Below are 26,406 nucleotides of genomic sequence, written 5' to 3'. Positions count from 1 at the left end.
TTTGCTATCCTGTGGTGCTGCTGGGTCCTTCAGGGCTGCTGTTTGCTGTGTTGCAGTGCTGGTGAGTCCTTATGGGTTGAATGGGACCCTCACGGGCCAGTCCTACAAGATGTCAGACCCCGCCACTCGGAAGCTGATGGAGGAGTGGCAGTACTTCTACCCCATGGTGCTGAAGAAAAAGGAAGGCATGAAAGAGGAGGAAGAGCTGGGATATGACAACGATTTCCCTGTGGCAGTCGAAGTCATTGTTGGTAAGTTTCAATATTTTGCCTGAAGGATTATTTTCCTCCTCATGATTTGGAAAAAAAAAAAATCTAATTAATCAGAAGCAGCCATTATAATTTTCCTATATTCTCTTGTAGCTCTCTTGACACCAGAACATCTGAGTAGTTCTGTTGCCTCAAGCTTTTGTACTCCCTGTATCCCACATGCCATTATTCACTGGATTGAGCTACTCATTTCAGCTCTGTACTGGTTACAGAGGGCTGGGTGTATATTAGCATGGAAATTCCTTAGCTCTTTGTATTTCAGATAATAAGTTTTGTCAAATTGACATTGAAAACAAGTGGAAGTAGCTGTGGTTGCTGGATATTATCAGGTGTGTTTAAGACTTGTGGTTTTCTATCTCTCTGCAGGGGGTGTAAGGATGGTGTATCCTTCAGCCTTTGTTCTCATCTCCCAGAGTGACATCCCCGTGTCACAGAATGGTGCCAGTGCTGCAGGCCATATAAATGTGGGACAGCAGGGGCTTGGAAGCGTGAAGGATCCTGCCAGTACCTGTGGGATGCCCCTGACTCCCCCCACCTCTCCAGAGCAGGCTGTTATGGGTAAGCAGTGGGCTGGGGAGATGGAGTCAGACGCTGGGCTTTGCTCAGCTCCTGAGGAGTGAGCGAGCATGTGAATAGGGCAGGGTAAAGGCAGGCAGTGGAGGAATGTTGGGGGAGGATTTGTAGGTCTGTGCTAAAGGAAAGCCAGTGCTGTGAACACGCCTTTACACAAACCGGGATGAATTGGGTGCAGCTCCCTTTTCTGTGGGTGCATCTGTGTGCAGTGCTGCAAAGGAACACACAAACCTCTCACCACTGGGTGACCTTCTGCTCGAACTTGGAGATGTTTTGAACTTGTTGGGCAGCACTTGTCCGATTTCACAGCGCAATAGAAGTGTCAAAGACACGAAGGTCCTACAGGTTTCTGTGGGACTGTGCAGCCAGGTGGGACTAAAGAACCCTTGCTATACCCTCACTGAGGAGCTCCCAAGCTTAGCCTTTATGGGATAGTTCTGTCACATCAATAGGATCAGTCTTGGAATCACAGAGTCGTTGAGGTTGGAAAAGATCTCTAAGATCATCAAGTCCAACCTTTGAACCTTGATGCAAAGCCGAGGAAAACTTGTCTGGATCCACTTGTCTGTGATTAGAGCCTATAGATGAAGACAATCAAAGTATTTAGTATTTACTGCTAATAAGTCAGAATGTGAGATGTGAATTCACTTGGAGTTGTGTTTTTCAAAGGAACTGAGAGTTAAAATAAGCAAAAAGCCAATTAATAACTAACTGAAGCAAGACAATCAACATTTAAATAACAATCTCTGTTCAAGTATTGATGCATATTTTAATGTGCTGTTGTATTTTTAAATTTTTCAGAACCCTGTTAAACTTGTATAGTATCACAAGGGGGATTCTATTTTTGAATATTTATAAACTATCATTTATATAAAAGTGTTCATGTTGTCCAATCTGGCAGTCACGGCTTCTGTTTGATCTCTGCTATTGTTTGAGGGCAGTATGAATTTGTATTAGAGGGCTGCCTCTCCAGCAAACAATGAAAGGATTCTTTTTTATCAAAACCATTTTAAAAGACCTCGAAAAACTGGAGAAATGGATTGGGAAAACATGCCATGCAGTCCAGAATCACTAATGGAATCCATAAACTGGATTAGTGTGAGGCACAGGAATAACACTTTGGTTCTGCCCAATACTATTGAAAACTGGCTGGAGTCCAGGAAAGGATAGTGGGAGTGATCCTGGATTTTGCAAACAGGACCTCCAGGAAAAGAGGGACAGAATTGAGGTGGTTTATTCTAGAGAAGTAGAATTTGAAGGACAAGAATGGGCTTTTCTCTGCAACCAGTATGTAATGTATCTAAACTGGAGCAAAGCAAAACTAGGTTAAACAGGAGGAAAAACTTGCTCTGGGGAAGGATAATGAAATGTTGGAGTAAATTTGCTGTTGGGACGCTACAGAAGTTCCATTAGCAGAAGGGTGATGGGTTTGGTGGGGGGCGTTTCGTAAGGTTGTTTTTAAGACACAGATTAGTTAAATATGTTGATCCAGCTTTAAAGCAAGGACTGGACTAGATGATCTCTTCAGTTCTCTTTTAATCATATTTTCCATGGTTGTGTCTAAAGTATGTAACAAAACAAATTCTTGCTGGAACTGGGGAACGGCTTCACCAGTGGAACCAGTCTGGACCACAGGGGATGTGTGGTAGCCTCTGGTGAGGGGCTGCTGTGTCCTCCACTCATTGTACCATTACCTGACACAGGTATCTATGTGTGCTCCAGGACTGTGTCAGGGATGTTCATGGATAAAAATTAGTGGGTGAGAACAAAGTGGTTTTGCCTGCTGTGCAGTTCTGGCTCACACTGTCAATTGCTGTATAGTATAAAAATATTGCATAATTATAGAAAGCAACAATTAATGCACCCCAATGTAACTTGAAAGCCCTGGTAGCTCCTTGGTTATCCTCTCATGCCTCTTGTCCTTCCCTTCCCATCAGACTTATCCTTGTTTTCCTCCTGCTGTTGATGCATGTGATGCCTCTGTGTGCACGTGATATTTGTCTGTATACACACATTCCTTCTCCCCTTCTCCAAAGGAGGGCACGTTTGCCAGTTCTGAAGTTCTGACCTGTTTTTTTGATCATCTGTCAAGTTCCCACTGCCAGAGAACCTTGGAAAGCCAGTGAAATACACGGTTAGAGGCACAAGCCTCAGCCTGCCCAGGGATTTTGGGGTTTGACTTTACAGAAAGATAAGCAGGGAAGATCCAGCTGGAGAAAGAAATACATACCATGAAGAATGAAAGAAGATGCAGGGTTAGGCAGCTCGTGCACCATTTCAGAAGTTGTGTTTTGCAAGTCACCTGGTGGCAAGCAGCAGGAGTCCCTGTTAGCTGCAGTGGTGTGCAGCAGAGTCCCTTCAGCACCTCACACTTGAGGCTGCTTGGATTGCGTCAGGCAGGAGGACGAAGTGTTCTGTACCCTGGTGTGACCTTGTGAAAATGCAGCACATCCCTCCTTGCTGTTCCATCCCCAGCCCAGAGCAGGGACTCCGTGCCCAGGCCACACGGACCCAAAGCTCCCTCTGCTGCTGCAGCTCGGGCTTGGCAGGATGGAGTTCAGTTCAGCTGAACACAAACACATTGTGGGGCAGGAAGAGAAGCTTCTGCTTGTACAGTAGTGGGTAAAGGCTTCTGCATCACTGGAAGGAATGGAGTGCAGAGAGTTTTCAGGCTCTCAAACATGTTGAATATCTTCATTTGTTATCTCTTTGATAACCATACAGAAAATATGTACTGAGAATATCATACGCTGTGTTAATAGTGTTATCTACTGGTGATAAGATGGAAATTTCTGTAGTGATGTAGATCTCAACTGGAAAATCTCATCGAAGCCAGTTTTGATTCTGGTATTTCAACTCAAGCATATTATAAAGAAATGGCACAGAATCCCAGAGTGATTTGGGTTGGAAGGGACCTTAAAACTCATCCCATTTCACCCCCTGCCGTAGGCAGGGATACCTTTCACTGTCCCAGGCTGCTCCAAGCCCTGTCCAGCCTGGCCTTGGACACTGCCAGGGATCCAGGAGCAGCCATAGCTTCTCTGAGCACCCTGTGCCAGGGCCTGCCCACCCTTCCAGGGAACAATTCCTTCTCATTATCCCATCCAGCCCTGCCCTCTGGCACTGGGAAGCCATTCCCTGTGTCCTGTCCCTCCATGCCTTGTCCCCAGTCCCTCTCCAGCTCTGCTGGAGCCCCTTTAGGCACTGGAAGGGGCTCTGAGCTCTCCCTGGAGCCTTCTCCTCTCCAGGTGAGCACCCCCAGCTCTCCCAGTCCGTGTCTGTAGGAAAGCATCAGTGATCCATTCATCTCCTCAGTGAGATTTAATACTACGTATGAAGAACTGATCCTTGCTTTGAAATGGTGTGCATAAACTATTAGTTTTCTTAATAGATGCTTTTATTATATTATAATAAACTTTGTCTTTAAAGCAACTCACCAAAGACTATATAAATTCAAGTTTAACATCCAGGATAATTGTGAAAAAGCTCTGTCTGCACTATTCCTTAGTGATTCAATCCAAGGCTATAGGGGCTATCTAAAGTACCTCCATTTATTAGGGAGTATATTTTTATTTATGCAGATAGCTATGTATAATATACAGAGTCTGTCACATCACCTGAGGTGCAGTACGTGCACAACTCCATTGCCTGTGTCTGTGGTACAACCCAGTGCCACCTTTGTGACCTCGAAGGAAGCGTTGCTTTGAAATGTGTTCTGTAAGGATGCTCTGAGCATTCCCCAGTGATGTGCACATCTGTGTAGCCAGCAGCCTGCTAAGAGCCTTCCAGGAAAAAAATCAACTGTGAATATGAAGAACAGGTCTGACATTGATGCTTCATTTCTCTTGCAGGAGAAAGTGGCTGCTCTCAGAGCAGCATCAGCCATCCAGCTGTGCAGGAGGGAACAGTCAGCGTCCACAGTCCAAAGAAATCAAGCAAGATTACTCCAAAATTTCACAACCGTATGGTTCACCGTGTGTGGAAGGAATGCATCCTCAACAGGGCACAGTCCAAGTATGGCAGCAGTCCTCGTGGTTTGCTTATTTATAACACAAAATATGCACTTAAAATTGTTGTAGTTTTGGCTTTATGTTATTCCTTACAGGATTCCTTTGCTAGTAATCAGAACTAATGGTGCTAAACAGCATTATCTAGGAAAATGTGGTATTATCAAAGAAAATTTGTCACTGTGTTCAGCTGAGAGCTCCTGACACTTCCCGTTGTATTTGCAGTTGTGTAGCCTGATTGTGCCAGTCCTTGAGGCCATGCATCCATAGGATGTGCTTCAGCCAGGTGCTCTCAGATTTAGTGATGGCAGCTTCTATCTCCAGTTGTTGCTACTACACTGAAAGCTGGGTGACTGCAGAACAGATCATATATATTTGATATTTAGGGCTCTAAGGGGAGTATTTGTAAAGCATTACATGAGTTGGACTAAAACTTCAATTGGCAAGGGTGTATAAATTGATGTTAGTATCATAGGCCTTTAGTACTGGAGATTTAAAGTGTATCATGGTGAGCCCTGAAATATTTATTCTTCCTTATTTCCATGCACTTTCCTCACTGGGTATGTCAGACTAATTTCCAGAATCAGTTTAAATGGCTTTCCCCTTGTGTCTTGTGCTCAGACTCCAGACAGACTTATCTGATGCAGAGCTGGGACCTTCCTCCTACATAAATCAAACTGTAAATTTAAAGAGTAGTACAGGGATCTGCTGTCTATTTCAAAGGTCAGGTAGAAGGAAGGAATTTATCTGAGGGGAACATACATGAATTTATGCATATACATTTTTAAAATTTTGTTTTACAAAAGGTGGTGATTACTAAAATAACTTTCTCTTCTTCAGGAGGAATCAAATTACAGCTGCAAATTTGGAAGAGGAAGTTCCTAACAATAGCGTTTCATGGGATTTTGTGGATCCAGTCCAAAGAGTCAGTTGTTCTTGTTCCAGGTGAGCTTTGAAGAGAATACACATTTGTCATACTGGGAGAGCCCTGTTTAATTCAGACAGAGGTACACTTGCAGGAGGGAGTTATGCTTTAGCTGAGACAAAAGGAAATTGTAATATCAAACCTGTGGTCACATTTGGGGGATGAATCTGCATCTCAGCCCACTGTCACTTGCAGGAGTCAATCCAAGTGGGAAAATGATGGTATTGGGGCCAGGATGACTCCAGAAGTTCCCATTCACAATGAGCTCATCCTGCAGCTTTTCACAGCCGTAGCCGTTGGTTAAGTGGTTAAGGCTTGTGGTAAAGAGGGCAGGATCTGCCCACGCTTGTGAGCATCCTGATATTTGGAGGAAGAGGGAAAACATCCCTACAAATCACTTCATGTGCCTCTGGTCAATCTGCCATGGCACAAAACCCACCCAAGACAATATTAAACCTTTGCAGCCTGGTCAGCCACTGTCACTGGATCAGAAAGAATTCACAGCTCACTCACACAAACACTTTAGGAAGTTATTAAATTATCTGTCATCTTTGGTGAGTGGTTAGAATTCCGGAACTCCTCACTCAGGAAAGGCAAACCATCATCACCAATTCTGCTGAACCATTCTTACAATTATCAGAGAGATGTTACAGGGCTAGAAAAAACCCCAGTTTGCAGTGAAATAGTCCTGTGAAACGCTTGTCCTGAAATTCTTGATTCCCAAGGTCACCATCTACTTGTAAGATGGGTGATAAAAAGCATCTTTACCAAAGGAAGTTATTCCTTAAGCATGCAGTTCTTCTTTGTGTAGTCAGAGGAAGAGATGAAGGGGTTGTGCATCCTACAAGGGTGGAATGTTCAGCCTGGAGACTCCCTGCTCTATCCCAAGTGAGAGGTGCTTTCTGCAGCTGTTTCCCCCCAATTATACACATCGTTTGTATTTATATACTCAAGAATGTGGAACAGATTAATGTTTTGTTAGAATACCAAGTGTTTCCTGTGGAAAACTGAGGTCCAGCTCTGCCTGGAAAGCATGGGGAATCAATAGTGGGCAGTGGGTGCCTGATTTTATGGATAGGTTCAGCTGCACTTGCAATTTCACACTTTCTGTTCATCCCTCCAGTGATAACTGCATCATAACTCACCAGCTGGAGTTGGTGAGCACAGCAGCTGGGAAATGGAAACATCATCCTTAAAATGAAGGCAGTACCTGATTTCAAACAGCAATAAGTACTTTCTGTGTAGCTGCAGAACCTGAGCAGCTACTCTCATATAGAAATTGTTTTAGTCATTTCTGTGCCCATTCCATGTACTGGATAAATGTCAAGATATGATCTTAGAACTGGAGTCTCAAAGGGCTGTCTGGTACTCAGCATCAAATTCAGTCTCCTGCAGACCCAGCTTGGTGTGTGAGGGACAGAATGTCTGAAATAATTCTCTGCAGTTAAAATACGGTGAATGATGGAGAATTAAGGCAATGAAATGTTACAAGAACATGCTTAAGGCAAATCCCCAGTTACCAGGGCATTAGCTCCACATTAGGGTGATTGCAGCCACAGACCATCTGCTGCTGCAGGGAATCTGCAGCGTGTCCTGGGAACAGCAAAGCCCTATGGATAGCTGGGATAACCCCACACAGCGCGAGTGCTTCCAGGGGAAAGGGGCAGCAAGCACAAGACGTGTTTGCACCCTTAGACAGGGTTGGGTGTCTCCAATCTAATCCACTTCACTGGTGACCATGTAGGTTATCTTTTCAAGTAAAAAGCACATTACTTGTTTTGAAATGGGCTTTTGTTGTCCTTTTGTTGTTCATAAAATAGGGATGGAGTGATTCATTTTGAAATGATGTTTATTTTTAAACAGGTTTCAATGTTAAGCACAAACACATCTTTCAATTTCTGTTTAGCTTAATAAAATCAAATAAACAGCTAAACAAAAAAACCCTGAAAAACAAAAAAGACCAATAAACGTATGGGCAGGGTTATTTCCCTGTTGTCACATCCTTGGGAACCATCACCAGTATGATGAAAATACTGTTTAGCAGTACCTGAGACGCTGAAGTTCAATCCTGTGCTTCCCCGTCTCAAAGATGCTGGATGCAAAGTCAGAAAAGCCATATGAAGCCAGTAATAAGATTGTATGTTACTGCATTATTTTGTTTTGAATATTTTAAAATATTTATTCAAACTTCCTCCATCAGGCAGAAATTAAAAGTCTGTTAAAAGATCAGGAGCAGCCAGGAGGTTTCTCAGTGCTGCTCTTTGGGTTTGGCTTTCCCCTGGGCTCAGGGAACTGCCCTGCCCGTGCAGTGAGTGGTTTCTGCTCCTTTTCCAGGCACAAGGTGTTCAAGCAGCGCTGCGCCGGTGCCTCGGGCCGGCCCCCCACGCTGCCCCAGCCCGGCTTCGGCGTGGGGACAGCGGCGGCCTCGGCACTGCCCCCTCCTGCCTCCTCAAAGCACAAAACCACCGAGAGGCAGGACAAGGGAGAGAAACTGCAAAAAAGGCCCCTGATGCCATTTCACCATCGGCCCTCGGTGACTGAAGAGCTATGCATGGAGCAGGACACATCCGGGCAGAAGCTGGGACTGGCCGGGATGGAGTCCGCTTTGGAAGTCCCGAATTCCAGGAAATACGAGAAGACGCTCTCGCTACCTGCTAGAAATCCAAGCAAGCAAATTAATATGAATCCTATGGATTCACCCCATTCCCCCACTTCCCCTCTGCCTCCCACCCTGAGCCCCCAGCCCAGAGGTCAGGAGGCGGAGAACCTGGACCCCCCTTCCATTCCTGTGAACCCAGCACTCTACGGCGGCGGGCTGGAGCTGCAGCCACTGCCCAGCTTAGATGACAGGACAGTCCTGGTGGGACAGAGGCTACCTCTGATGGGAGAGGTCAGTGAGACAGCCTTGTACTGTGGCATAACTCAGAGCAACGAGGCCGTGGACATGTGGAGGACCTACAGTATCCCTTCGAGCGACGACCCCGAGTTCCGGCCGCCGGAGCTGCCGTGTGAGAGGTATGACGGCAGGATGGAGATCAACCCCGACAGCACTGCACTGAAAAGGTGAGAGTGCACACCGAGCAGGGGGGTGGCGGCTTTTAATCATCACCAAACTCTAATTTCTCATTTTCAAATGAAAAAGGCCAAGGCTTCACTTGCCCATCACAGATGCTGGAGAGAATACCGGGTACTTAAATAGAAACACACTATTACAGATGCTTTCCTGTTCCATATCTGGCTTTCTGTTGGACACTACAAGAACTGATCAATCTCTTTGTGACCTATTTTTGTATTTTATGCTAGCCTAAAAATTACTCTAACATTCTGATAATGCATTTTAAAAAATGCACCAGAGAGAGTGGTTAATGGAAATGTTTAAGCAAAAATTAATTGAGGAAGAGTTATTGAGTTAAAAGAATATTTGGTTTGGTAATTACAATGGAGTTTGCTCGGCTGAAAAGGGTTTCAGCCTGAAAAATACAGCCTGGGAAGGCTGGAAAATGTTTTCATTTACATAGTGACAAAATTGATTCTTCTTTCATTGTCCCAAAGTAGGTCTTAATACAGTAAGGTATTTAATACTAAATGTAGCCAATACATCCTTTATTTGAGGAAAAAAACATTTCTGCTTGATCAAGGGGGATGGAGTGAGCCATGGGCTGTGTTTGTGTGACGGCTACAGATCATGCTGGTTTTGTTTCATGGAGTCTTTGCTTGTTTATTTTCACTTCAGGCTCTTAGCACAACCTAATAAACGGTTTAAAATTTTGGAAGAGCAGAAACCAGTGCAGACCCTGAACTATCTTGACCCCTTGCCTCTACTACAACCCCCTGGAGAAGGCTGGGGAGACGCCAGTGATCCTTACACCTTCGAAGATGGAGACATCAAGTACAGCTTCACTGTCAATAAAAAATGCAAACTTGGGGCTGAGAAAGATCCTTTGAAAAAGAACAAGGTAAGGTGTAAATCCAGAGTCTCTGGCATTAATGTTCTTGTGGGATTTATCCTGTAGCACAGCATTTGCTGTACAGCTCTCTGGAAGACACAAGCCTGTTCCACAGAACGAAATCAGGCATATACATATTTATATTTACATTTATATTTTCATATAATTTTTAATTTTTTTTTTTTAATTGACACCTGCATGATGCTCCTTATGATCTTATCCTTTAAGGAGCCGTTTCAATGTCTGGCTGTGCAAGCAAACATTTCAAAACATGTTTTTTCCTGGAGATTTTGAGGTGGTTAATTACCTGGACTGGCTATCAGAGCTGAATGATGTCCATGGAATCCTCTGTAAATCTTACATTTAACTCAGACCCCTAGGTTTGGCTGGATGTAGGAAAACATTTGTTCTTGCGTAGCTTAAATTCATATCCATGAAATCTCTTTAATTTTTTGTGTAGTCAGAAGATGTGATTGGTACCAAGGAAATCCCCCCAACAGGCCATTCCACACCAGTTCCTGATGGAAAAGATGCCATGTCCATTTTCAGTTCTGCTCCTAAGACTGGTGAGTTAAAGCTCTTAGATTGAGTCTGCAAAGCAAAAATACCCATATGCCATAACATCTTGAGGGAAAAATCACATCTGAACTTTTTTTGTCTGTAACGTCAGAGCAACAGACAGCTCCCAAGCTGGGAAAAACTTGATTTTCCTTGTCTTTCTTATAAAAACAATTTTATATGTATATATATATCTCAGCATATTAAAGAAGCAGCAGCTCCTTCCTTGTTTCCCGGCTGACCCTCGGTGGTTGCTGAACAGCCTGCAAGGCTCCAGCACAGCAGAGGTGCTCAGTGCTGCTGGGAAAGGTGCTGCTGTGTCCCCGCCTGTGCTGCCCTGTTGCTGACGGTGCCCCCGTTTATCTCCCGTTCCCTGGCTGCCAGACCCGCGGCAGGACGGCGCTGCCGGCAGGGCCGGCTCCGGCAGCCTCACCCAGGTCACCGACCTGGCCCCGTCCCTGCACGACCTCGACAACATCTTCGACAACTCCGATGAGGATGAGCTTGGGGTGAGTCTCTGTGGGACTGAGTATCCTCTAGGCCAAAAACCAGGAATCCTGCTGGGAATGATTATCCTTAATAGATGGGAGAGAGGGTTTCCAGGTAGGCAGGCTTGGATTTTAGCTAGGAAGGACTGCTGGCAAAGAGAGAGATCCTTCAGGAGATCTGTTCTGCATGGACAGGCTGTAAGGAGCTTCCATAGGGAGAGCCATGCAGTTGCTTTATAAATCCATTATACCTAGTTCTGTGTCCTGGACTTCTGTCAGAATTTTGTGTTAGAAAGTTGTGGAAAAGATCCAAGTTTTATTAACTGGTGATTAGTTCTTTTACCTTGTCTGAGAACCTGACCAAAGAAAAATAAATTCAGCCTTACAGCATGTTCCCTTTCATTCTTCCAAGCACTTTATTTCAGTGCGAAGAGAAATAGTTGCTGCATGTTAGGAAATACAAAAGGAAATGCAGATTTATATCAGTTATGAGAGGGGGAAACTGCCAGGGAAGGCAAAGATTTGAATAGTCGCTATCTTTAAGCATAATCTAATATGGCCATAATCACAAAAGGTGATCCTAAGGTGACTGTTAGTAGTAGATAAGGATGTTTAAAAGTCTAATGCCTTTTTCTTGGCAGGACTTTACAAGTGCACCACTTTCCTTGCTGTGGTTCCACACAAACTGCACTTCAGATGCCACAGTTAATATGCAAATCTACCAGAGGATTGTTCTGTCAAAATAAAAAATTACTTTTTTCTCTGAAGTTGGCCTGGACAGCCCTAATGTTTTTCATGTCTTAACATTTGCATGTGTTGGGCTTACTTGCAGTGTCATATTCCCATTCTTACCTTGGAGTAATCCATAGATGGAAACAAGTAGAGCAGTCGCAGGCATTTCAAGCTCAGGGCTTGTGATAAAATTTTGAATATAATTTGTGTGTGTATAGAAATATAAAAGTACATAGTTACATGTATGCGTCAATTTATGAGGGGGTATATAGACAGGCAAATATTTTTCTTTTTAGTGTTGAAAGAGGGGGAAAAATCCAGACTCCTCGGGGGGCAGTGGGGGGGAGAGCAGAGAAGCAGCTGTTCTCTTTGCGGTGCCGTGCCCCTGAGAGGTGCCAGTCTGTGCTAACTGCAGTGTTTGGTTTGCAGGCCGTGTCCCCAGCCCTGCGCTCCTCCAAGCTGCTGGCAGCGGGCTCCGAGGAGCGGCCGCTGGGCAAGGACGGCCGGACCGCGGTTCCCTACCCCCCCAGTGAGTACCAGGGCTTCACTGGGCACAGCTCAGCCCTCCCACGCGCACAGGCCTCGCTGTGCCAGCCCTGCCGTGGCGCTGGGCTCACGGAGGGTGCACCTGTGCTGGAGTTGCCGGGTTTTAATGAGGACAGTGGTAATACAGACACGGATTTTTAATGAGCCTACTGAGATTTGAGGTGCTCTTCTGTTGGCATTGTTGTCTTAGTCTGGAACTATGGGATGGGTTTGTTACAAATCTTTCTTTGGAAGCTCTCCCCTCTCTTCTCAGCTCACTGTTGGGCACTTACACCATTACCACATCCCTCTTTAAGTATAAATCCTTCTACTTAATGAAATCAAAGAATTTAAAGCCATGGCTTACCAATTGGCCATGATGGTGCAACCTGTCTTAGAAGAAAATTGCATCAACCATGTGACAAATTAAAACTAAAATCACCTTCAGAGTTTAATCTGGATGTGGAAGTGCATGATTAAAATCAAAGGGCTGGGCTCCAACTGTAGGCACGGTGTAGACCTTTTACAGGTGGTTGTGGCAGTGATGCTTGTACAGGCCCTGCCCATGGACAAGGGAGGTTATGGGAGTGCAGGAAACTGATGAAATTGTATGAAATTAGATTAAAATAATAGGGCTTTTTTCTAAGGACTGTGCCAACAGCTGTTGGGAATGACGACTTGTACTCTGAGGTTTGTGGGCTCTGCTGCATTTCTTGCACCTGACAGGAGGGTGTGGCCAGGGCAGGTCAGGCTTTGCTCGCAGGGAACTGGGACAGGAGGAGAGGGAACCGCTTCAGGCTGTGCTGGGGAGGGTCAGGTTGGATATTGGGAAAATTCCTACACAGAAAGGGCTGTCCAGCCCTGGCACAGCTGCCCAGGGCAGTGCTGGAGTCCCCATCCCTGGGGGGATCTAACAGCCCTGTGGATGTGGCCCATGGGGCAATGGTGGCCTTGGCAGTGCTGGGAGTGGGTGGACTGAGTGATCTCAGAGGGCTTTTCCAGCCTGAACAGATCTCTGATTCTATTGTGGTATAGGTGGCATTCTATTGAGATGAAGGAGAAATGTGTCTGTGTTTGTGGGACAGGAGGAAGGTGAGAATTTTTGGTATAATAGTAACGAATCAAATGACAAATTACTTAGTGGTGAGAAGGAAGAGTGCTTGATTTCTGTGGCCACTATAAGCAGAAATCCAATCTCTCTGCAAATCATTCTTTAATGCCTTCTCATTAACTTCAGCTGGTAATGAGAACAAATTGAGGTGAAGAAAAAAACCAGTCTGAAGGAGATGAGTCAGAGTTTTATGGACCCATAAAAGCTGTGCTGATTTACTCAAATGTAGAAGTCTGAAGTATACAGAGATTGGATTTTGACAGGTTTAGTTGATCCATAGCTTTTTAAAATATGCAAAGCTTTTTCAAGCATGACACACATGAAAATGAATGATGATAGTTGCCTGTTGCTGTAGGGTTGGGGGATTTTTTGTAATTAAACTTTTTTATGAATCTGCACTGCAGAATTTTGCTAAGTGGAGTGAGCTAGAGGTGAGAAAATGATGTAGTGTGAAGTTAAACAGATACACTCCACTTGTAGCTGTGGCCTTGCACCAGCTGTCGAGGCAGAGCAGTGTCTGTGGGGAGCTGAAGTGCCTTGTACAGCATCATAAATTCCTACTGGCCACCCTTCATTTTCACCTTCCTCCCTGTCCCCTCTCCAGTGCCTAAAGCACCTCTCTCTGCTGAGAAACAGGGAGCCAATCCGGCTGCCAGCTTGAACATTGTATTTTATACTAATGTTGTTGGAAAAGAATTTCTTCCATTGTGCTGAACCTGCTGTCAGCCCTGATTCATCCTGTATCAGGACAAGACTAAGGTCTTAAATTCAAATATTGAAAGAGTGGGGAAAAGAATATGGACGGAGTGGGAATAATTCATAGCCCATTGTTTACTCTGCTGCTCCAGATTGTGAAGGACTTTGGATTCAGCTTGGACAGTTATTACCAAAAGAACTGCATTTTGAGAGGATTTCCCCTATTTGTTTCACTTTGTCTAAAGAGTTCAGTAGCCTGGTTGTGTCATTTCTGAGCACAAAAGCATCACATGCAGGGCTGGCTCTGTTAAGGCAGAGTGGAGACACATCCTGAGGCTGCAGCATACTACACAAACGTTCTGTTAGTGCAGGTACTCACAATCCATATACAGTTGTAATCCCATCACTTATTTCTGCATTTTTCTGTAAGTTTTTGAGAACAGTACTTCTTCTTACCTGTTTGGATTTATACAACATGGTGTTTACCAGTCAGAAATCCATCCATATTGATTTATGAATTTTCCGTCATCTTTAGGCTGCAGATGTTACTGAGCACAAGAATGTCCCTGTGTCCCATCAGCTTGGGTATGGAAATGGGATTGGGCATTAAATCTGTCAGAGAAAGTATCTAAGAGGAGACACTTGAGGGAATTCACCCTTCTCTAATTACAGTGGTTCACCAGTGATGGTTTTGTTCAGAGAGGATTAGTCCTAATTCAAGTCAGGAAAATAGAGCATTTATGCTGAATGTGGCACAAAATAAATCGGCTGTACCTGGAAGGAAACAGAATGGAACTGGGGAGAACATGCAGGACTTGGTGTGATTTGTGTTTGATTGCATTACAGTGTACGGGGCATCTCTGTCGGGGTTGGTTGTTCTGCTTAAAGAAGAAAAACAGCCAATGGATGATTCCATTACGTTCATTTCCTGAGAAGTCAGGGATTTTCCTGGCTTAATGTCTTGTGATGCAAAATGATAATTTTGTGGCTTCTCTGGCACTGGAACTTCAGGCTGCCTGGCAGTCTGTTCCTAGGCAGGACTGCCCGTGTTTGTGGCAGGAGCTGTGTTGCCATGGACCAAATGAGGCTACAGTGACTGAGTGGAGAAATCCAGCTCAGGCCTCCGGTTTTGGGGCTCGGTGTCAGCTCTGGCAAAGGGAGGAAACTCCTCTGTGACTCCTGAGAAGCAGTCACTGGGGTGAGCTTGGCATTAATGTCAATTCATCTCTCCAGTTAGGAAGGATTTATTAGTTGCTGGTAAACTGTACATTTGTTTGTCTGTCTACCAGGTTGTTGTTTCTGCTGAACAATAACCTTGCAGAGTATCCCTAGGAATTTGGGGAATTTATCCCTAGGAGTTAACTTTTGGTCTAGACTTACACTGCTGTCAGAACCCCAGTAAGTCTGGAGGAGCTTTGCTAGTTTTTAACTGATGAAGTAAGAGCTCGCATTCAGTTGGTCTCTTCTGTTTTATTGAATTTCCTTGAGAATTTTTATTTTAATGATTAACTGTGTTGTTTCATCCTATTCAGCTGTGGCAGATCTCCAAAGGATGTTCCCAACGCCACCCTCTTTAGAACAGCACCCTGCCTTCTCCCCAGTGATGAGTTATAAAGATGGAATAAGTTCAGAGACTGTGACTGCCTTGGGAATGATGGAGAGCCCTATGGTCAACATGGTTCCAACACAGCTGGCTGAGTTTAAAATGGAGGTGGAAGATGGATTAGGTAGCCCTAAACCTGAAGAAATTAAGGTAACATGCCAGAAATGTGGGATTTTTACAAACTCCTCTATGCACACTTTGATTTTTATAAACGAGTCCTGTGTAGTGTGTGTAGCAGCTAACAAATGTGAGCTGGACCCATGTAAAGAACCTGTCAGGCTGAAGTTGGAAAAATATTCTTTTCTAGTAAAAGAGCTTTTTAATTGTTTCCCTGATTTTAACTGTAGGCATTTTTCTTCTTGTAATCTTGTGTTTGTAATGGTTCTGGGTGTTCTCAGGAAACAAACAGTATTGTCTGTGAAATGAGCCCTGTGCCGAACAGAGAGAATGTACATGTATGGAAAAACACCACACTCCTGCCTAAGGAGCTGTTAATTGATGCATTTCTTCAAATAATTTCTCTGTGGCCCCTTCGCTGTGCCCCCCTCCCTGCTGCCAGGCTGGGCACACAGTGGGATAAAGTGGTGCATGTAGAAAGGCTGCCTTTATCTCTCTGAAATGTTCCTTTTTTGGTTAGGGTTGAAACTCTCTGAGAAAGCCCAGGGGTTGAACTTGCTCTGTTTCTTCTTCAGCTGATGTTACTTCACAAGTTTTAAGGCCAGATGGGACCATTCTTATCTGACTTTCTGTATAACACAGGTCAGGTAATGTCACCTAGTTCTCCTCTCTCGAGTCCTGTAGTGTCTCAGTAAGAGCTGTTCGTGGCTGGGGACTCTGGGTTCTCGTGACATCCCAGTGTGGCCATTTCTCCATAGCATCCCATGGAGGGACCCAGCATCAGCAACGGTGTACATTGGTTGTGTCATTGTTCCATCACAGGGTAGGAGCAGGGCAAAACCATCCTGCCTGTGTGCATCCTGCATCCCTGAACTTCTGGGGCTGCCTTTCGGCACTTTTGCCAGAAGGTATTGTTGCCATATTTCCATGCATACAGCCTGAGGGGTTTTTTTATAAAAAGTACGCTTTTTGTGTGGAAATGCACAGCACCTTGTTCTGCAGCAAGCTGCTCTGTACATGGGGAATAGCAAGGGAGATGCCCACTCTAACTCTGGCTTCCTGGTAGTCCCCAGCCCTTGATTTTGTAGCCTAATTTTTCTCCTTCAGACCCACCTGTCCCTCATGTGCCACAGCCTGTTCCTTCTATTTCAGCAGCCTTCTTTCTCCCCAGCACCACCTCCTTCCCTCTCCTTTGTGCCCATGTTGGAATTAACTGACCGCTGATTTTTAGGGGTCTGCATTGCTGAGCCAGGGACACACTTGGACATGGACAAGAAGTGGCTGTGTTGGTGTGAGGATACTGATGGATGCCTTTGTTCAGTGTAAATGATGTGGTTAGCTGTGAAGTAGGATATTTTCCTGGCAGCAGGAATAGCATCCCTCATGCAGACTGCAAGGGAAGCCCTGGCAAATCCCACAGGGTGACTTCTTCCACAGGAGCTTTCAGTTTTGTCCCTGGGAGAGGAGGGAGTTCCTGTCCCTGGCAGGAAGCAGGACAGCCTGTGGGACAGCATTCCGGGGTTGTGCTCCCATGTTTTGGTGCCAGTCCAGTGTGTCCAGTCAGACCCCCGCACTCCCAGCTCATTCCCCTGCCAAGGGCTGAGCTGGCAAGGAGCTTGTCCCAGCAGCTCTGTGGAGAAAGGGGCTTTGCAGAGGTGGGAGGGAATTCCCAGTGTCCCTCCTGAAGGGAGAACCCTCCTGGACACCAGGACATGGGGCAAGCCTGCCTCGGTACTGCCAGATCTCTCCTTCCTTCCTCCCTGAGCTCTCACTTGGAGGCACCTTGGCAAGAGACGCCTTCTCAGTGTGTGCTCCAGGGCAGTCTCTATTTCCTGTCTTGAGTTGGTGCATCCACAAGTTTTTATGCCATTAGAGGAGTCTGAAAGAAGTTTTTTATAGGGTTTGTAAGACTTTGCCTTGCCACAAACCTTGCTGGTTTTTCTCTTTGGCTTGTGCAGTAAATTGTTTGTTTAAGAACAGGATAAGTTGGGCCTGGAAAAGAAGTCTGTCTTGGAATTTGTTGAGCTGAAGGTTTTTGAGTGGGAGCAGATTTCAGGGCATCATTGATACCAAAGATATTTTAATCTCCCTCACCAACCATTATAGGAGTATTAAAATACTTATTTTAATTCTGCCTGAGAACATTTCCAACAGCACAGTTGACTGGCTTCTGAGTGTGTCACAGCTGCTCATACACACCAGTGGGGGAAACAAGCACTAAACCCATTGCTGATCATTCTGAGAGCATGGAAGGAGATTCCTTGTGCTGAGCATTCCACAGCTGGAGATAGTAATCCACACATTCCTCATCCCTCAATGCTTGACAAGGTGCAAGGGAAAAATGCAAAGCTCTAATGAGATATTAAATACTGAGACTGCTGTTAATGTTTTCCTACTCATTTTTACTTTGCAGTAGTGCCTCAGAAGGACTAGTTCTGATCTCCTGAAAGAGCTGCAATAGCTCTAAAACTCTGGCTGAAGTTCTTGTCATCAATCTCTGCAAGCAAACCTGACAGTCACTGCAAGCCCAGCTGGGCTGAACTTCATTGATAGTTAATATAGTGTTTGCTGGATGGTTTAGATATTTGTATTTAATACTCTGTGTAATGATTGGCATGTGCAAAGTGTGCACTGTTATTGCTAAAGTGATGTGAACCCCCACGGTGGGGGTTATTCAGAGAGGCTGCCTCAAGGCACCTCAGGGTTCCTCACACTCTGACAGCCTCTCCCCACTGTCAGTACAGAAGTCTTGCAAAGATCAATCTTTTAAGTGCCTAAATGAGGTGCTAAAAGTTAGGTAGTGTGAAAATTTCATAGTGCACTACTGATGTTTCAAGCACAGCTTGTCTGAAATGAGCCTGATCCAATTGTGAAACCTCCTGCCATAAAGCTGTGCAGCATCTCAGCATAACCAGGAGCCTCAGCTGAGTTTCCTTGAAGGAACTGCTCTTGAATCCTTTGTAGAATGAATAAATATAGTTCATTTGGGGGGGAAAAGGTAATATTAGTTCAAACAGTACAATAGATTTGAATTAAAAATAAATATCTAAAGAGCAACCTGACCACATTGTTGTAACAAGGTCACTTGGATGTTACAGGATTTTTCGTATGTGCACAAAGTTCCATCACTTCAACCTTTCGTGGGCTCCTCCCTGTTTGCTCCACTGAAGATCCTGCCCAGCCAGTGCCTCCTACCTCTGAAGATTCCAGATGCCTGCATCTTCAGGCCTTCTTGGGCTGTTCCTCCGAAAATTGAACAACTTCCATTGCCACCTGCAGCCACTTTCATCAGAGATGGCTACAAGTAAGTACAGCCTTGGAGGAATGGAGTCTGTCCAGCCCATGCCTAAAGCTGGGTGTAACTAAAATAGTTGTTTGTATTAACAGTGCTTTAACCTGCAAATATATTTTAAACATTTTAGGTTTGTCATTGACTGAGATCAAAACACTTCTGATAGCAGGAACATTTAACCCTGGCTTTGGCAGTCAGGGGTGTTACAGTATGTGTCCACTCTCAGTGCTTTTGAAAGAACAGGAACGTGCAGTACTGAATGAATGGCAACTTCTGATACAGGAAAATATTGTGATTCAACAGAGACCACAAGTGTTGGGGAACAAAATGAATGCACTGAACCTCTCACATCTCTGCCCTCCCATTTCCATGTCCAGCCTCCAGCCAGGCTCCCTTGTGTCACTTTGAGCTCCAGCCTGGTGATCTCTGGTCCTGGAGATTCCATTTGCCCTTCTGAGGGCTCTGGAAATGTTGAGTGGGCCTGTGGGAGCTCCCCAGTGCGTGTTCCTGTGGGAGCTCCTGTGGTGTCCCTGAGCGGGGCCATGGGGAGCTGCTGATCAGACAGATGTTGGTCCATGTCCTGTCCTGTCCCACCCTTCCTGAGACCCAAAGAGGAGATGCCAAGTAGAAGAGTGCTGTGACATGAAGGGAACCACTGACATTCATTTTCCAAGCTTGGATTCCTCACTCTGTTCTCAGAAATGAGCAGTGTTTATGGAGGAAATTCATTGCTGGAGGTTTTGAAAGCTAGCAAGAATTTGCACCATTAAATTAATAAAATCTCTGAAAAAGCATAGTAATAGTACAAAGGTCTCCTGCTGCACTGCTTCATTTCTAGAGGAAGCAGTCTGTATCTTTAAACCAGTCTGTAAATCCTTTAAATCAGTCCTTTTGCAGCCCCAAAGGGTCCTTCAGCGTTCTCAAAAGAATTGCAAAGAAGAAATTGTAAACCCTTGATATAGTGCCTAGGGAGCAATTTAATTCTCAGGTTTTTTCATAATAGTAACTGATGCACCGGGCCTGAGCTGGTTATTAATTTCAGGTATTTGTTGGGGGAAAAAACCCTTTCATTTTCAATCTAATCCAATTAGAGTGAGGATTATTACTGCAGGCTTCTGACAGAGTGGTGATTGCCAATCAGGCTTTCTAGGTCACCTTTTCTTATTAGTCTGAGGCACTCGCTCTGCTGCCGCTCCACAACTCCTTCAGACCCTGCTTCGTTATTTTCCCCTCTCCTGCTTTGAGTTGGACACACCAGTTCAAGGTAATAAAATGATTGTAAGGAAAGGGGTCTTCAGTGTTTTCCTTTTCAAGTCACTAATGATAGGTGGGCATCCAAATGACGATAGTCCTTTCCAATAACACACAAAACACTATGAGGACAGACAAACACGGAAAAATCCCTGTTTCCCCTTCCTTATCCAGAGACTTACTGAGTTCTTACACTCTTTCCTTATTCTAATATGTAATCAACACATTACAAGAAAAGGAAGCAGGTTAGAAGTGATGTGGAAAGAGAAAAGTAAAGATCTTATTCTTTCATTGGCCCCTTATTACCTGTTTCTTGAATTGAATCCTTGCAGATGAAAGACAGATCTCATAGGAATGTACAAACTGTTCTGTGGTCACTTGAATTTGGCAGGAAATGACAAAAACAGAGTAATAAAACCCAGTCACAAATGGATGACCCAAAAATATGATTCTTAGCTTTACTGGACTAAGAGTTTGTAATGGAACGTGTCCCATTGTGCCGCAGTCTGTGTAATCCGAAATGAGGATTTGCATTTATAGAATCAGACATGCAGTGTGTGTCCATGAGGTGATACCGTGTATCAGAGCCACATGCATGACTTGTGACAGCTATTTAAAGTGGTCATTTCTAAAATAAAATAAGATTTCTGTCTCTCTGAAATACTTTCATTTCCACTAATCTGTATCTCTTCACAGATAGTGGTGTTTAAAATAAAAGCTACTGTTCTTTTTTCCCTAGAAAACTTGCAAACATCCTAAATCTTAACTTGATCGTTTACCTAGGGATTGTTCTCAAGAGCGTTTGAGTCTTAGGCCATGAGAATAATCTTTAAGAGGGTGAAGTGATACTTTTTATCATAATGATAAGAAACAGTGGTGCTTGTGGTGAGAATTCAGAGTTCTGTTGGGAGCCACGAGTAAAGGTTATGAGCGGAGTGTTTTTTACTGCAGTGTCAATGAGTCCCTTCAGGTTTCACCATCTCCTGGTATTTAAAAATGAACTTTGACAAAAGGCTCTCTGTTCCCATCCCTTCCCTGCAGCAACGTGCCCAGCGTGGGCAGCCTGGACCAGGACTACCTGCAGATGAGCACGCCCCAGATGAGCACGCCGGTGACGCTCAACAGCACGGCCCCTGCCAGCAACAGCGGCGCGGGGGTGCTGCCGTCCCCGGCCACGCCGCGCTTCTCGGTGCCCACGCCGCGCACGCCGCGCACGCCCAGGACTCCCCGGGGCGGGGGCACCGCCAGCGGCCAGGGCTCCGTCAAGTACGACAGCACCGACCAGGGCTCCCCCGCCTCCACCCCCTCCACCACGCGGCCGCTCAACTCGGTGGAGCCGGGCACGGTGCAGCCCATCCCGGAGGCACACAGCCTGTACGTGACCCTGATCCTCTCCGACTCTGTGCTCAACATCTTCAAGGACAGGAACTTCGACAGCTGCTGCATCTGCGCCTGCAACATGAACATCAAGGGCGCCGACGTGGGGCTGTACATCCCCGACTCCTCCAACGAGGATCAGTACCGCTGCACCTGCGGCTTCAGCGCCATCATGAACCGCAAGCTCGGCTACAACTCCGGGCTCTTCATCGAGGACGAGCTGGATATTTTCGGCAAGACCTCGGACATCGGCCAGGCTGCGGAAAGGCGACTGATGATCTGCCAGAGCAACTTGATCTCGCAGATGGGAGAGGGAGCCAGGAGGAGCCAGGAGCCTCCCATGAGCCTCCTGCTGCTGCTGCAGAACCAGCACACGCAGCCCTTCACATCGCTGAGCTGCTTGGATTACATGGCCTCCAACAACCGCCAGACGCTGCCCTGCATCAACTGGAGCTACGACCGGCTGCAGGCCGACAGCAACGACTCCTGGGTGGAATGTTTCAACGCCCTGGAGCAGGGCAGGCAGTACGTGGACAACCCCACGGGGGGCAAGGTGGACGAAGCCCTTGTCCGAAGTGCCACTGTCCATTCCTGGCCTCACAGCAACGGTACGGGCACAGCTGAGCCTTTTGTCTCTGAATATTTTGTGATCTCTGTAAATCTGTTTAGTTGTGACTCATTTAATCTTTACGTGGGAAATGATAGGACTAAAAATATGCTAGAGATAAAGTAGATTTCTGAACGCTTGTGAATTACATCAAAGTACCAATAATCCCGTTGTCTTCAGACTTCGTGGCCTAAATTGGAAGTGAGTCTGTGGAAGTTCACAAATCCGAAGCAAATTCAGGTATTTGGGGGAAGGCAAAATTAGAGGCCCTTTTTGCTTTTGGAGAAGGGTATAAGCAGTCAGCAGAAAATAATTGCTCTCTTTGACTTAGGGGGAAAAAGTGCCAAGGGAGGGGAAAAAAATTATAAATAAATATTACCTGTTTGTATAGTGAAGATGCTTTGGCATCTTTTGGCATGAGCTGGACACTAGTGACACTGAAATGTGTGTGTAAAGGCCTGTGGTGACAGCAGTGTTTTTGACAAGTACCACATCGAGTGCCATCCAGCTAATTCGAGTTGTCCATATTCCGCGGGCAGTGTGCAGAGCAATCTGTCGTGTCCAAGGAGTTGCTGTCCCTCCCTGAAGTGATTGCTGCTCCTTGTCCCTTGCAGTGCTGGACATCAGCATGCTCTCCTCCCAGGACGTGGTGCGCATGCTGCTCTCCCTGCAGCCCTTTCTCCAGGACGCCATCCAGAAGAAGAGGACAGGAAGGACCTGGGAGAACATCCAGCACGTGCAGGGACCGCTCACCTGGCAGCAGTTCCATAAGATGGCAGGACGGGGGACCTATGGTACCTATACTGGGCTCTGTGCCAAGTCAGAGTGCAGCTTCCTAGAAATGGGCACTTTCTCCTGGAAATGTGTTAGGAACGGGGCTGTTCATACAGCCTGGGGTCATGGGGGGTTCTTCACAGAGCTTTAAAGTGCCTCAAAAGGCCTTTGTGACACCCTGATGAAGGTTTTACCCCTCCAGGTGATGAACATTTACAGGGAGCAGAAACTGTGGGGTGAGGCTCAGCCCCCCTACCTGAATGGGGGGCTGGCTCAGACCAAAGCAAGCTGGTACAGACATAATGGGAGTGGAGGGAGCTGCTGAAATCAGCCACATCCTAATGGGAACAGGGGCTGTGTGAGCTCTGCAAATCCACAAAAACTGGGAGTGCTTTCTCCACAGAGGTTCTCGTAGTCTTAATGAAAAGTTTCAGTTCCAGTATCTCCTGGCTGTAAGTGACACTTCTGGAAAACACAAATTACAAACTAGGTTTTGTCTGTGCACGTTTGCAGAATAACAACGGGCGTTTCAATCTATTTCTTGCCTGCAATTTATTGCAGGCTTAACCAGTGCAGTCTGGTATAATTTTTCCTACAGCTCCATCACGCTTTGCTCTCTGCTGGTATTTGATGTATTGCTGCTTTCCTTGGGGCTGGGACAATGGGGGTAACTCCAGTTCCTGTCTAAAGCTGTTGTGCCCCACCAGGAGCACTTCTAATGATTTTTCCAGCATTTGAAACTTGAAGAGTTAGGATTTGCCAATTGTTGCCAGAGAAGAACACCAAAATTCCCATAGAGTGCAGAGCAGAGCCTTTGATGGAAAGTCAGTGAACTTTACTGGATGCTGACTTTTTAATAAAGTTGAATTATATTCTGCAGGAACTACTGGGTATATTTTACCTTGACATTTTCAGCAATATTTCTTCTACTGAGGCAGTATCTGGGAGACACCCTGTTACACTGGGTAATAATCCTCTCCATGGGGACAGCTGTGCTCAGAGCACATCCTATGGAGAGGGGCAGGAGGCAATTTTTAGAATTATAATAACTTTGTGTAGTATTATATACCTGGGAATGAATTTCTCTAAGCATCAGTAATTTTGCATAACCAGGGGAGGTGGATGAAGAGCTGGAAGGTCAGATTTTGTGTGTTCCTTTTATTACTTGTGATTGAACAGGACCTCCTGGGCTGTGGTTATGGATATGACAAAGGAAAAACCAGGAGATGAAGCCTCGGGAAGGGCAGTACATGTGCTTGGAGTACACTGGGAGATGTTTTATTGCAGCTTTCTTGGAAAGTTTAAGTGGTGCTTGGATCAGCTCCCTCCACTTTGGCCAACAACTTTGATTATATGACATTTCTTTAGTACGATATAAATCTTCCCTCTCCTTTATTAAATATCTTTTCCAAGAAGAAGGGCTGGGAGCATGTGGTTTATCAGGCATGGCACACCCTCGATAACCATTTCCACTCCATGATAAACCTGTAGGACACTCAGCACAGCAAGGGATGAGTGATTTCCAATATTCCTGTAAAAGAACCCACATCCTGGGCCATCAGAGACCCACTGCAGCTAAAACCAGGTATTTTAACATCTTTTCTTTATTTGTTTTTTCCCCTGTGAAGGCTCTGAGGAATCTCCTGAGCCTCTCCCGATCCCGACACTGCTGGTGGGCTATGACAAGGACTTCCTGACAATCTCTCCGTTCTCCCTCCCTTTCTGGGAGAGGCTCCTGCTGGACCCCTACGGGGGCCATCGGGATGTCGCCTACATCGTGGTGTGTCCGGAAAACGAGGCCTTGCTCGACGGAGCCAAAACTTTCTTCAGGGACTTGAGTGCTGTATACGAGGTTGGAAAGAGGGACCACACTGAATTATTGCTTCTTAGGTGTCATTGCTGCTGAAGTGCATGTCCACTGGGCACGGGGTTTAAAGTAACAACTATTTGAAGAAGGGTTTTTTTTTCCATTTTGAGGGCTTTCTGCACTTTCAGAGTCCAAGAATGCTGTTGGAGTGACACTGGGATTCTGTGGGCATTTTGGGGTGTTTGTTGCCAGTACACATTCATTTCACAGAGGAGGCAGCAGTGGCGTTAACAGAGCTGCAGCCTCCCAGTGATGGCCCAACCAAGCCTAAACAGCAAGGAGGACATTGAAGAAGCTGTTGCTTTCTCACAGTTGCTAGGCTGGGGATAAAAGCATTTATTTCTTTAGCACGTGCTCCCCAATATGTCAGATTCCTTTGTAACCTTAGTTTTGCTGTGAGTGCAGTTCAAGCCAACAGATAAATGTAGCCTGTTTTTTAAAGATACTTATTAAGAAGCCCCCCAGCTGTGTGCTGAGAATGAGGGGATTAGGCCACAAACCAGTCTCTGTAACTTCCTAGGGTGGTTGGCATCTCCTTACAGGTGTTTGTCCTTCCCTCCCCTGGCAGATGTGCAGACTTGGGCAGCACAAGCCCATCTGCAAAGTGCTGCGGGACGGGATCATGCGGGTGGGCAAGAGCGTGGCGCAGAAGCTGACGGACGAGCTGGTGAGCGAGTGGTTCAGCCAGCCCTGGGGCTCCGAGGACTGTGACAATCATTCCAGGCTCAAGCTCTACGCGCAGGTCTGCCGCCATCACCTCGGTGAGTGACAGCCCCTGCCTTGGGACATTGGGGGGCGCGTGCAAAGCCACAGTGTGGGTTTTCTAAAGGTGCAGATTATGATCTGTTTAAAATTAAAAGGGTATTACAAGGTTTTATCTTAATTTTTTAATCCTTCCATGGTAAATTTGCCTACTTCAGAAAGTTGCGTTTTTGGTCACTCTAGGGGTCATGTCAGAGATTCAAAAGCCAGTTCTTACCTTTTTAGAAAATCAGTTTGGTATAAGGTGTTTGTGTAGCACAAAGGTCACAGAATCACAGACTGCTTTGGGTTGGAAGGGACCATAAAACTCATCCTGTTCCATCCCCTGGGACACCTTCCACCAGACCAGGTTGCTCCAAGTCCTCTGTGATCTGGCTCTGAACACTTGCAGGGATGGGGCAGGTGTTCCACACAAGACTGGAGGTGCCCATGGATCTGGTTTATTGCTGCTGACACATCTCATCACAGCCACGTGACAGAGCCGTGTCACGGTGCCCTCCAGTGTAAGGTGTATTTATAGGAGAGAGGAGGTCCCTGGGACTCTGCAGAGGCAATGAGTTAACACGGGGAGAAGAGAAAGTGCTGGAATCCTTGGTGCCTGGGGCCTCAGTCTGCTCTGTGTGGACCCTTGGAACCACAGGACCCTGAAGGCACCTTTGCCTCTGGACCTCATGCTGGCTTATTTCTCTCCTGAAACAGTGACACTTTAAACAGATCAGTCTGGTTGTTTTTGTTACGGCACCCTGCCCTGTTTGTTCTGTATTACAGCAACGTCAGGAGTGCTTGTTTGGTGAGGGAGTGTGGAACCTGAGAGTGTGGAAGGGTGTAACATCTGCTGGGGCAGGATCACTGACTGCTGCTGGCTGAGTCCCTGCAGTCACCTGATTTCATCTGGGGACAGACACGGTTGTCTTCTCCCAGCATG

The 26,406-nt window shown here is 45.9% G+C and overlaps 1 protein-coding gene across 1 annotated transcript in view; it reads left to right on the top strand.

Annotated features, from left to right (window-relative positions):
* MED13L (mediator complex subunit 13L) overlaps positions 1 to 26,406 on the top strand; it is a 92,297-nt gene that overhangs the window by 46,744 nt on the left and 19,147 nt on the right. Inside the window, exons 5-19 of the mRNA XM_042031119.1 lie at positions 57 to 251; positions 636 to 827; positions 4,694 to 4,856; positions 5,690 to 5,794; positions 8,109 to 8,837; positions 9,508 to 9,730; positions 10,182 to 10,287; positions 10,664 to 10,788; positions 11,929 to 12,028; positions 15,364 to 15,584; positions 18,650 to 18,855; positions 21,136 to 22,079; positions 22,693 to 22,872; positions 24,481 to 24,704; positions 25,288 to 25,480. Of these exons, the coding sequence (XP_041887053.1) occupies positions 57 to 251; positions 636 to 827; positions 4,694 to 4,856; positions 5,690 to 5,794; positions 8,109 to 8,837; positions 9,508 to 9,730; positions 10,182 to 10,287; positions 10,664 to 10,788; positions 11,929 to 12,028; positions 15,364 to 15,584; positions 18,650 to 18,855; positions 21,136 to 22,079; positions 22,693 to 22,872; positions 24,481 to 24,704; positions 25,288 to 25,480 (3,906 nt within the window). The remainder of the gene's footprint in view (positions 1 to 56; positions 252 to 635; positions 828 to 4,693; positions 4,857 to 5,689; positions 5,795 to 8,108; positions 8,838 to 9,507; positions 9,731 to 10,181; positions 10,288 to 10,663; positions 10,789 to 11,928; positions 12,029 to 15,363; positions 15,585 to 18,649; positions 18,856 to 21,135; positions 22,080 to 22,692; positions 22,873 to 24,480; positions 24,705 to 25,287; positions 25,481 to 26,406) is intronic.

The sequence above is a fragment of the Corvus kubaryi genome, unplaced genomic scaffold (genome assembly GCF_017639235.1).
Source record: "Corvus kubaryi isolate FWS band 111438036 unplaced genomic scaffold, C.kubaryi_AGA036_p1.0 37337, whole genome shotgun sequence".
NCBI classification, from domain to species: Eukaryota; Metazoa; Chordata; class Aves; order Passeriformes; family Corvidae; genus Corvus; species Corvus kubaryi.
Note: the sequence above shows the minus strand (reverse complement) of the source record. Positions and strands in the feature narration are given on the sequence as shown.